The sequence below is a fragment of the Acromyrmex echinatior genome, chromosome 10, assembly GCF_024713525.1.
Source record: "Acromyrmex echinatior isolate Ae372 chromosome 10, ASM2471352v2, whole genome shotgun sequence".
NCBI lineage: Eukaryota > Metazoa > Arthropoda > Insecta > Hymenoptera > Formicidae > Acromyrmex > Acromyrmex echinatior.
In genome coordinates, this window is record NC_141861.1 from 13,976,570 (window position 1) to 13,989,961 (window position 13,392).

The following is a 13,392-nucleotide window of genomic DNA, read 5'->3' on the forward strand; positions in this document are numbered from 1 at the left end:
AAAAAATATAGTAATATGGAATGTAAATTTTCCAAAAATAAATACAGATTATTTCTAAAATTATTACGTTATAGTGAAATAGCAGAATAAGAAGAAGAATTCGGGCCCCGCACGTAATCCATAGAGGGCAAAATAAACACTCAGATGAAAGAATATTTTGTATGAAGTTTTTTTATTCTAAAAGAGCTACATTTCGAGATATCGAGAAAAAGTGATCTTGGTAAATGTTCACCTTTACACAGCCTGCTCCAAATGACCTTGATTCTCAAGGAAGTCAAGGTCACTCACCTTTTCCATCGCTCGTTATTCATTAAAAAGTTATTAATGAAAACGTTTTTATGAATAATAAGTAATTTTTAAACTCTTCCTTAATGTACCATGGTTGGGTTAGAGTTTGATTATTATATAGTTTGATTAATAAGAACACTTTTAATCTATTTTAACATACGACCGATGTACTTATTTCGACTGAATGTAAAAAATTTTTTCGTTTTGAAAGGATGTTTAATTACTGAAGATGGCCAGATTGTGGCCGAAACATTTAATTGCTTATTTATTGATATGGGTATTGATTAACGCTTGAATAATTCATTATTGAATAAAGTTTTAATCATCACAACCGACAACCTGTGCTGTGGTTTTTTATGTTCTTTGTTTTTTTAATAATTATTATATACTCATGGGTAATTTTGGATTCCTCTTATTTTTTATTTAATAATATTATTTACAAACAGAATTTTGGCAAGCTTATCGGCTCTCCTTTGTCACCTATTATCGCTAATTTGATAATGCAAAGATTAGAGAAGATAAGTATGTTTAAGAATAATGTTTTTTTTTCTATTATCGATGTGTCGATGACCTATGCGCTGCAGTGTTATCATCTGTGGTTGATACTTTTCTGGAATGTTTTAATTCGTTCCACCCGTGTCTAAAACTCTAGAGGTTAGTGATAATTTACTAAATTTTCTTAACATTAAAATGACGATTAAAAATAATCTTTTAATTTTTGACTGGTATCATAAACTTAGTTTCGCGGGGAGATTTTTAAATTTCTTCTCTGATTATCCATTATCTCAAAAAGAGGATGTAATTATCAATTTGATGGATAGAGCTACCTTACTATCGGATTCTGAATTCTACATGAAAAATTTAACACTTATAATAAACATTTTACTGAATAATGATTATTCACTTAAATTTATCTTTGACATAATTAATAAATAACATCAGAGTCAGAAGTGCAGCACTGATTGATCGAGCTAATAATAACATTGATACATCAATCGTTTTATCATGATTTACGGTGCCTTTTATTCCATCTTTAACAAAAAAATGTAATAAATTTAATAGGAACATTAAAGTATTATTTTAGCATCCGATCTTCGCAGGCGCATAGCACCCGTTCTTTACAAACGCACAGCACTCTATCAGCACACGGCAATCTTATATCGGAGCACAGAAGACTTATATTGAGAGAGGAAGAAAGGGAGGGAGCGAGGGAGGGAGGGAGAAGGGAGGAAGAGAGAGAGAGAGAGAGAGAGAGAGAGAGAGAGAGAGAGAGAATAACTCAGTAATAAATACTTACCTGTAATTTCTACTGAAAGTAATATTCTAGGCAAAAGAAATAAAAAGAGTGATGAAAAGAGACATTATAAAGGATTAATAAAAAAGAACCAATAAATGTAAAAAACACATTAGTAATTAATTTTTCAGAAGATAAATAGTATTGATCTATTTATAACGAAGTTTGTTCGCGTTGCATGCTTCAACATCCGGTAAAAAATTTTTCATATATTAATATACATAAACATAATAAAAAATATGTATAAACATACAGGGTGGGCCATCTATTGGTACGTTTTTAAAAATGCGATCAAATGAGCATACATTGATATTTTTTATTAATTTTTTTTTTGTTGTGAAGCTAAAAGTATCCGCGTCAAGAATGAAAAACGATTTCGTTCATGTGGCTCCCTCTACTGGCCTTACAGTATGCCATTCGGTCACCCCAATTATTAATGACATTTTGGACTACCTCGGCGCCAATTTCACTCAAAACAGTCGTAATATAATGTCATCCACTAACATCCCTTTCTCACGAACTTTCCTCACCAATTTGCGTATAGCTCCTTCGGTGGGTGCTCTATCACGATCCATATTTCTTTTCAAAATTCGTACAGTTTCGGCGACACAGCACTGACTTTGAAAATAAGTTTTTAAAATTTCAAAACGCTCTTCAAGAGAAAACATGTTGTTTCGTGCCGCGGACGGTATGACTAATAAACTGTCAAAATTTCGGGTCTGTAGCTCGTTCGGTGTTGCCATACGACGAAATTCAAAAACGTACCAATAGATGGCCCACCCTGCACATAAATATTTATAAACACTTATAATCATATATGATATATGTGCATACATATTCAAACAATTAGTGTACACAATAGAAATAAACAATAGTAATGTGATAACATAAAAAATAATTAAAGGGATAATTTTCGCATTATTCCTTTTAGATTGGAAAATCATACATAATTATGCATAATTTTATTATAGTTTTATTATACATAAGTAATTTTTTTAATTTCTTCAAACTTGATTTTTTATTCTAAAATAAATAGTATAAGAATTATCCTTTTAATTATTTTTAACGTTTTCACATTACTATTGTTATTTCTATTATCTAATATACTACAAAGTAATTTTACAAAAGAAAAAAGTTTGTATGTGTGGACATATTTCATATAAAATTATGTATATTTATACATATTTATACATATTCATGCATGAAAAATTTTTTACTCGGCATGCTCCTACTTATTCTTACCCTCCTGCTATAATAGCAGATGGGAGCATGTTGGAGCATACGATGCGTATTTATTAATTATATTATAGTATTTATTTATGATTTTCACAAAAAATATATCTAATAATTGGAAAAATCCATTTTTAAATAAAGAAAAATTAAATGTGCAGCAACAACAAATTGATAAAGATTTTACTTGCGCAGAGCTAGAAATTGAATTAGATGCAGAATTGAAGAAGCATTCAAAAAATATTTATATTTACAAAAGATGAGGTACATTTTTTTTATCAAAAACATGTACATATTCATTATTGTTTATGATAATTAGCAATACAGAAGGATAAAATAAATTCAAAAAATTGCGCATTCTGAAGAAGTGCTTGTATTTAAATAATTATTAAGCTCAAGCATTACAATTTTTTTCAAAAAATAAGACCTATCATTCTAATCCTTTTACACTTTTAATTATTCCTCCCTTTTAAAAAAACTATAACTCATCTCGTGACATTTCACAATTGTCATTTTCTTAATAAATTGTGTATAATTAGAAAATTTGTGTTTATCCAAATTAATAGAAAATTTGTACTTATCCGAAATCAATATAAAAAATTTACCTGTTATATAAACTTAATTAATATTTCAGGGAATGAAAGAGGATGAAATTACGAACTAAAAGTTTTTTTCCCAATTTTGACTTCACCATTATTTACCGAATTATTGGGTGCATTCAGTATGATGACCGCTCAGTGAGCTCTTGATTCTGTTTGGTCTATATTTTTAAATCTAACGAAATATATCAATCAGATGCAAAAACTTAATGAATGCTCAGGAATGATCGTTGTACTAAATACACCTATTAACGATTGATGAAAATTGATCAATCAGATAGCGCGCAGCTGGAGTATGCTATAGGATTCCTCACGCTTACTATGTAAATATTCTCCTGAAATTTTATTCTAAATAAGCATATAAAATATATATTAAAATAAAATAAAATCTATTTAAAATAAAATAAAGTCAGACATTAACGTAGTCATCAATAGAGTATTATTTCAGTTTATGATTGTGTCGCAAGTCCGACTGTGTTCAGCATGCTGTTTAAAATTTCTTAACTTCTTCCCTTAATTATTTGATGTATTCAAGATATGATCGAAGAACTTAATAAATAAATATCTACTAATTAAGCAATTAATTTTATTATCAATCGTCATTTAATAAAAATTAAATAAGTAAAATTTTCCTTCAACTTTCCCGCATACCCTCTTTCTAAAGTCTATTCTATGATGTGATTTTTGTTTTCTGTTTATTGCTCTTTGCTATTTTTTACATCTTGTCTTTTTGCTTTTTATCCGGTTTTTTGTTTTATGTCGCACGAGATAAAAGTTAACGAACTTCAGAAGAAATAATAAACACGTAGCAAGAAGTACAATTGTCAATAAAACAGTTGTAAAGGAAAATAAAAGCAACAGGTAAAAAACAAGAAACAGGAAACAAAGAGCACATTGTAGATAAGCTTAAAATAAGAAAATTTTTCTAGTAGCAAGAAAATAAAAAATAATGAATGACAATAATTGATGTAATTTATTAAATTAAATGTTAGATTCATCGAGACCATATACATTGAATATATCAAAGCCGAACACAGTGGAACTTGCAATGCATAAACTGAAATGATAATCTGTCGCAACATTAATGCCTAATTTTATTTTATTGGGAGTATAAATTAGTTCGGTTCATTTTCCAAAAGATGGTTCCGGCTGTTGTGAATGGTTCATAGTGACAAATGATTTTGGCGTTTTCAGAGAGGTTAGACATCTGCTAATAATATTCAGTTTATATCGCTTTGAGTTTCATACAAAAACCTTGATTTTTACTGTGTTTGAAATGTCGAATTTTGTGTTAATCAAGCAGCATTTGCGGGAGGTTCTAATTTTGCTTTAATTGGAAGAAAAGTGTAGCTGAAGCCCATCGAATGCTTTTATGGTGACACTGCTCCAACTGATAAATCATGGTTTCGACATTTCAAGGATGGAGATTTCAACGTTGAAGACAAGCCTCGCTCTGGACAGCCAAAAAAATTCGAAGACAAAGAATTAGAGGCATTACTCGAAGAAGATCAGAGTCAAACGCAAGAGGAGCTTGCAGAATCATTGGGAGTAACTCAACAAGCCGTTTCTGCACGATTGAGAGCCATGGGAATAATTAAAAAAACAAGGAAATTGGGTGCCTTATGAACTGAAACCGAAAGACGTTGAAAAGCGATTTTTCACTTGCGAACAGCTGATTCAAAGACAACAAAGAAAAGGTTTTTTGCATCGGATTGTGATTGGAGATAAGAAGTGGATATTCTACGACAACCCCAAGAAGAAAAAATACTATGCTAAGCCCAGTCAATCGTTGCCATCGACCTCAACATCAACATCAAAGTCGAACATTCATGGTTCAAAGATCATGCTCTGTATCTGATGGGACCAAAAGGGTGTTGTTTACTATTAGCTGCTGAAACCTGGATTCCATTACGGGCGATCGATATCGGCTACAATTGATTCGTTTGAGCCGTCCATTGCGAGAAAAACGGCCGGAATACGAACAAAGACATGATAAAGTTATTTTTCTTCATGATAACGCTCGGCCTCATGTCGCTAAAGTCGTAAAAAAATATTTGGAAATGCTCAAATGAGATGTTTTACCGCACCCGCCGTATTCTCCGGACATTGCTCCTTCTGATTACTGGTTGTTCTGAAGGATGCAGCACGATTTGGCAAGTCATCGGTTCACTTCTTTCGCAAAAATCGAAAATTGATCGCCAAAATTGGATCGCCTCCAAAAGACAAGTCATTTTTTCGAGATGGAATTCGAAAATTGCCTGAGAGATGGGGAAAAGTAGTAGCTAGTAATGGACAATACTTTAATTAATCTGTTCATTCATTTTGTTTTGAAATAAATGCATTTTTTAACACAAAAAAATGAACCGAACTAATTTGTACTCCTAATTTTTATTTTATTTTAAATAAATATTTTATTTAATTTTATTTATTAATTTTTATTTTTATTTACTTATTTTATTTTATTTTAAATAAATATTTTATTTATATTATTTTATTTTATTTATTTATGTATTTACCTATTTACTGATTAATGTGAAAAATTAGAACTATGCTCCTCCATACTCTGACTGCACGCTATCTTTGATTGATCAAATTTAATCATTAATAACTCGGTAAATAATGATTTGAGTCAAAAGTGGAAAAGAAACTTTTGTTCACAATTTTATCTTCTTTCATTCTCTAAAATATTAATTAAGAATTATGAGACACCCTGTATGTATATACTAGAATAAAGTATCTTGTAAACTAATGACTTTTTAATTCGATAAATATACTTTAATACTTTTATATACGGAATAATTGAATTATATTAGGTGTTGGAATTAATTCGTAGCGTTTTACAAGTGATGGGAAGTACTTTCATTAATGTATTTTTTAATGCTCATGTGAAATAAATAACATTCTTTCATTAAAAACGCTACGAATTAATTCCAACACCTAATATTATATTAAAGAAAGATTATATAATTCCATTAAAAAAATGACCATTAAAAAAGTAACCTTGAATAATTGTCCCGTTAAACGATGAAATTCTTCCTTTAACGTTTTTCTTAAATTTATCTTTAAATTATTAAAATTTTCAATTTAAGTGGAATACTCTGTACATTACAAATGTGCAATAGTATTAAAGAAATCTCTTATACATAGTTATTATGTAGTCACATATAGTAAACACATTAGTAAATAAAATTTATGTATTTATTTAAGATTATCCATTTTTAAAGTAAATTATAATACTTCAGTACACATATGTATAAAATAATCATTAGTAAAACACCTGATAAATTAATAACTTTTTAACAATTAAAATATTATTTTTCAAAATTAAATTATTTTTCTTTATAGAAAATGTAACTACAGAAAATACAAGTTTAATATATTGTATTACTAATGTTATACAGGGTGTTTGGAAATTAGTGATTAGAAAAATTGCAAAAGATGAAAATTGTTTATTTTTTTCTGATTTTTCATCAACTTTTTATCACTACATTTTCTCATTTTTACCAACACAAGAAAATACGATATGAAAAAATTCTGAAAAAATTCTTGGAGTTCTATGAGAAGAAAACAAACAATTTTCGTCTCTTGCAGTTTTTCTATAAAGTTGATAGTAAAAAACTAGTTTGAGTAAAAAACTATCAAAGACCAATTTTCGGCAATTTTTAGCAATAAATATCTTGTTAACTATTGCAAAAATTGCAAAATGATAGAGGACTTTTCTTCTCAGTTTAGTTTCCATTCTGCCCCTGTACGAAAGACTTATCACTAATTTCGAAACACTCTGTATGTATAACTACATAATTGTACAAGAGATCTATTTGCTAATGCAATAATTTTCATTTAAGTATATATTTTATTGCACATGTAATATACAGGTGGTCTACTAAAAATCTTAAACATTTCACTTATATTAAAGGAAGATGTTACATCGTTATTATTATTCATAAAATTAATATTAATACTCACGTTTTTGCACGATATTTCGCACAAAAAGTTAGTATCGAAATATTCAGAATCTTCACCTGTATCAATACAACAGTAATAAAATTATATCATTATAACATATTATAATACATTTACATATACAAATATAAAAAATGACTTCAAAAAAGAAGTTTCTTTGTCCATTTTTTAGGCTCTCAATTTTTTGACTGAATTATGTGCCAAATAATATACTGCATTGAAATATTAATTACAAAGAAGTTTCAGGATGAGGTAACAATCATAGCTGCAGGGTCACATATTACATCTATCTATGCAAAAATCCGTTTGATTCCATCCCTCTCTGTTCTGATAATAATTTTCACCTCATCTTTAAACCTTTCTGTGATTAATATCTGAATATAAGATAAAATTTTTGGCACACAGTTCAGTTCCAAAATTGAGTACCCAAAAAACGGGCGATTTTCGCGGTCACTCTTTTTAAGAAGTTATATAATTAAATTTAACATAAAACATTTATGAAAAAACGTGTTGGAGTACCTTTTATTAATGAAGACCTTCTGAAAATCACTACAAAAAAGCAATTAAAATTCAACACAATTCACTGATCTGCTCCGCAACAATTGAGTCTGCTGAACGCGACCTATGACTATATCTAGCAAACGCGCTATCAGCGCAATAATCGCCATATCATAAATCCCTATATTCAATAACATTTATTATGATCATAAATTATATAACTAATAATCTCACGCTGCTCATTAGGCCTCTATAACCATGGCCCATACTCAGAACGCACTTTATAAATAATATCTCGATAAATGCGAGATATTATCTCAGAAATTCTATAGTATGCGTAACGTAAATTATAGCATGTTAGCGCGCTAACATCATTGTGAGCGCGTTCTGAATACAGGTCCATATATTTAGTTCGTGACTTTGATCTAACGGAATAAACCATTCAGCCAGCTAAGTGAACGATTGCGTTTCTAGATACGCGCAAACTATCATCGTCCATGATGGAACTATAGAAGGTAAGCTATTGCGCATAATGGCGACAAAGGATAGGAGAACATATCTTGTCAACCAATCACGAAGAATCCATTTATAAAATAATACTATGCTCCGAAACTGTAAATACAGCCATATTGGATTTTCATAGAATGGGTTTCCCATGATTGGCTATCCGCTTTCCACTATTTTAGATGAGTGTGCTATTGCGCATCCACAGGAATAGCTTATCTTTTATAATTCCACCATGTTACCGTCATGATCCGTGAAAAACAAAAGAAGAAATAATGGCGAAATCGACAACATGTAAGTGGAGACAATAATTTATTATAAATTTATTATAAAATTTATATATTCAATTATAGTAGGATAAGTATAGGGACCCACGGATATAGCAACCAGCAGATGGCTATATCGCGCGGATGGGGAGGATGAAGTCACAAATGCTGGGTTTGAGAAAAGGGGAAGCGCGTCATCGGAGTCCGTGTTAGAGAGAAAGAGGGGATTTGTTCCTTTTCTCTTTCACTTGTTCTCTCTTTAAACTATTGTCTTCTCTCTCCTATCCATTGTAGGATGCAGTTCTCTCTCCTCTATCCGTTGCACTCTACTTATTATTAGCGCTCTCTCTTCTTTCCGTTGTGCTCTCTTTTTTTTTCTTCTTAAACGTGATTTAATTAAATATATGGTATTTACGATTTTTAATATTTACGATGATACTTAGAAACTAATTATAATAATATTTTTATGAATTTTTAATGATATAATTTAGTAACACATATAATAATAATATTTTTTTTATCAATGAAATATAAATGGCCAAACGCGTTTTCTTATTGACTAATTCAATACTACTACGAAGATATGAAGAAAAAGTGATGAAAATATTAAGGCTAAAATAATTTTAGAAGAAAAGAATATATCAAAGAGCTACGAACCTAAAACAATTATCATAAAATAAAAGAATTTTTTGAACAGTTAATAAATAAAACATATCATCAAGTTAAAATATAAACTTTAATTTGATCGGTAACAAGTAAAACAAAACAAACATTTCGATCTCTGTTGGATCATTTTCAATGTGAACAAAAATAACAATGGAAATATTACATAAATAAAATATATAAAAATTAAAATTCGCTTTCGATCGCAGTATCAAATATAAATCTCGTTCCAATATAAAATGAAAGTTATAAGGAAGTTATAATCGACAACAAGGTATTCTTCTGGCTTGTGTATGTAGATTAAGGACGAACATGTTTCTGTTAGAAAGTACAAAATCTAATGTAAAATTGCCACAGGAATAAGAAATCAAAAATAATAAGAAAAGTATAGAACGAGTCGCAGATAATAAAAAGAAAGGTACAAAACGAATCGCAAGTGATAAAAATAAAAATAAAAAGGCAAAAAATAATCTAATATTATGAGAAATGTACATAAGAATCATTAATGCGGATAGAGAATGTGTGATGTACCGTCATTATATATATTTAATTTAATCACAAATAAAATAAGAATAAATACTTTTTATTGTGTATCAGGAAGAGCTTCGGGCAACGTTACCGCATCAATCGTTCAGAGAGCTTCAATACAATTCAGACAGTTATTGCTAATTATAAGTTCTCCGAGAAAATAAAATATCTCAAACTATGAACTATTACGTTCCAATTCAGGATGAGGCGTGCAAAAGTAAGTTCATTTAATTTTATAAACTATTTTGTTTATACGTATTATACGTTATATATTTTTGTAAGATCTATTTACATGTTTTCTTTTTCTCAAAGCGCATTTTCTCGAACATCGTCTAGTACATTTTAGAAACCTCACTACATGCTTCGTATTTTGACAAGGAAATATGCATTGACATCCACAGCGTACAAATTTCTGGACATTGGGATCGTTGTAGGATATATCTCATGTGCAAATTGCGTAATAATCGCGCAATTGGTAATAATCGAGACAACTGCATATTCGTACCTCATGCTACGTGGAAGACGTTCATCGAGAGGCGTGCAGATATCGAGCGATTAATGCAATTCCATCATCATCATCGATTCATGATTTAAATGTGGAACTTGTTAAAATATATGATACGAATAATGTGAAGTTAACATTAAATGACATGTTTGTACATGAAACCAATAACTGTGCATTTCTTATTTGAGCTTAAACAATATGTTGAACATGTATTCTATGAAGTGAGTCAATATGCGCACGTTGTTAGTAAGAAATTCGAATATTTTATGTCATTTTTAAGATAAAATTGTATTACTAATAAAAACGATGCTGCAAACATTGTACAAAATTTATGATAAAAATTTTATTATAGAATGTGAACTAGTAGTCTATGGTTTAGATTATATTGTACATACTGCATTACATGATAAATAAATGTATGTTAAAATATATATTCTTTTCTTCTAAAATATTATTTTAGCCTTAGTATTTTCATCACTTCTTCTTTATATCTTCGTAGTTCAATAATATTGAATTAGTCAATAAGAAAGCGTGCGTGGCCATTTGTATTACATTGATAAAAAAAATATTATTATAATATGTGTTAGATTATATTATTAAAAATTCATAAAAATATTATTATAATTAGTTTCTAAATCGTATCATCGTATATATTAAAAATCGTAAATACTATATCTATTTAATTAAATCACGTGTAAGAAGAAAACAAAAGAGAGCGCGACGGAAGGAAGAGAGAGCGCTAATAATAAGTATAAGACTACAACGAATGGAAGAGAGAGAACTGCATCCTACAATGGATAGGAAAGAGAGGATTATAATTTAAAGAGAGAGCGCAACGGGTGAAAGAGAGAAGGAACAAACCCTCTCTTTCCCTCTACACACGGACTCCAATGACGCGCTTCCTCCTCCCTTAAACCCAGCATCTGTGACTTCGCCCTCCCCATCCGCGCGACACTAGTGCCATCTGCTGATTGCTGTATCCGTGGGTTAGAAAATTCCTATATTTATCTTACTAATTATTATACTAAATTTATTTTTTATGATTTTTTTTAGCTCAATAGTGGATGACTCCAAAAGTTTGATATTAGCAATTCTAAGAGCTGAGGGCTCGATATATTAAAAGATATCATTGCTCGATTCTCAGGGTCGCTGCCGCCCGCAGGATCAGTAACGATGCAGGCGCTCGCTCCAGCACCAGCGGCGACGCAGCCACTCGCGCAACGACCAGCAGCGACGCAGCCGCCTGCGTTACAACCAGCGGCGATATAGGCTCTCGCACTAACGGAAGAAAAACGTAAGTAAAAATTACCTTATAGTAAGTAAGCAGAGTTGGATAGAGTTGGATAATTAATATATTAATTGAATAGTAAATTAATTTCAACTTAATTTTCACAAGTTATTTTTATAAGTAGTATATGGGCAGCCATGGACATACATTTTGTTTGTTCAAAACAAATCCCCATCACTTCACCTCCGGCGCCAGAGGCGTGTCTGTTTGAGAATGGCGCGCTCTGATTGGCCGATGATGTGAGGGCGTGAATAATAAGGTAATTAAATGGTGCGTTTTGATTGACCCGGTCCATGACTACCCACGCGCTGATTGGCTCTGTCCATAGTCGCCCACGCGGCGACTGGAGAAGAATGGGAGTGTCGGTAGGGATGAATTGACACCCGGGACACCCAGGAAAATGGGAACCGAGACATTTTTTTCGTTACGGGGGGAGAGGGAAAGTGTGGGCAAGGGATATGAATAGGGCAGTTTTTTGTTCTGCAGATCATTTTTTGATGCAGCGGCTCAATGTTTCCGGCATACAGTGTTTTAGCGAAAGGATTCTTATTATTTATGACGACTATTTTTACGAATATTTTCGGGACTCTTGCTTTCATTACGGAAAAAGAGGAGGTAAAACAGTAATGAACGAGTTCGCGCTGGCATGCTACGTCGTAGTCGGTGCGTTGATTCGAACATTATTAAAAAAAAAAAATTTTCTGTATTTTGTTTTTAATGAACATTATCTAAATCTGAAATACGTGAGAAAAGATGACTAATGTAAAAAGGGACAAGGTTAGGTGTAAGAAACAGTTATTTTACGTTTTTAATTAGAAATGTTTATTTTAAAAGAAAAATGTAATATTACATAAAATATTTGTTATACGTTCTACTTTTTAAAAGAGTAGACGATTGAACATGACGGCATATAGCATGAGAATTTATTTTTTTATGTTTACAACGAAGAAAAAATGTTTGAAATAACTGTACGATCAATCGGTCATTGCGTTTACAATCAGAAGTAAACAGACTAAGAAACTGGCTAAGATTATAACCATTACACAATATAGAAATACACAGCAGTATTGCCCGCAAGTTTGAGAAAGTATTCCCTGCAACGTCGTCGTATTCCAGCGATACGTGGTGGAGTTTTGGCGAAGTCGTAAGAGGAATATTGAGTCCAAGGGTGGCAAGCTGTAACTATCAAAATATGTTCCTACCATTTTCGTCGATGTACAAGGCGACCCAGTGCTGGCCAGGTCGTCTGTGTTAGCGACAATGGCAGTCGACCTCGTCCATACCCTCGGCAGGATAGATCAATCGGTAGGATAGATTCCTGCATATCGAACATTGAGATGTAATGCATTTAAAACTTTTAATGAATTCATTTCTCGTTGTCGGAATGCGTGAGAGAGGAAATGTTTGTGCAAATTCAGAATTTACCTCTTTTACCGTCATGTGCGTTATAGAGTTCTCAAAATTTGACGTTTGTGAAACGCTAGTGTTAGTATTATCTATATCCGGTCGATATAGATCCGGTTGACAGGACGAATTTTGAAGATTTTTTATCTCCTCGTCTATCGCTTGTTCGCCCTCGCTTTTGGCCGACTTTTCTATCACGATATTTTTCCTCCACGCTTCGATGTTGCGAGATATATCGTGGTTCTGATTTTTAAATTGAATTGAAAAATTTCCGCTGTCTGTTTTTTCGCTCTTGATGTCTCGCTCCAATTTTCTGAGGGAAGGCTATCGTAACTCGAATTGCAGCTGTTTCGTATAGTTAG

At 31.3% G+C, this 13,392-nt stretch overlaps 1 protein-coding gene across 14 annotated transcripts in view; it reads left to right on the forward strand.

Annotated features, from left to right (window-relative positions):
- LOC105143768 (band 7 protein AGAP004871) overlaps positions 1–13,392 on the forward strand; it is a 364,599-nt gene that overhangs the window by 282,063 nt on the left and 69,144 nt on the right. For 2 of the 14 annotated variants that reach the window (XR_015546298.1, XR_015546297.1), the window contains exon 7: positions 11,483–11,632. The exons of 7 other annotated variants lie outside the window; for them this stretch is intronic. Coding sequence is in view for 2 of the 7 variants with exons in the window: in XM_087410055.1 (XP_087266181.1) it covers positions 9,903–9,974 (72 nt within the window). In the remaining 5 variants the exon portion in view is untranslated. Of the gene's footprint in view, positions 1–74; positions 9,776–9,902; positions 10,768–11,482; positions 11,633–13,392 lie in introns of those variants that run through there. 5 more of the 14 variants (XR_015546295.1, XR_015546296.1, XR_015546299.1 and 2 more) reach the window with 5 other exon arrangements.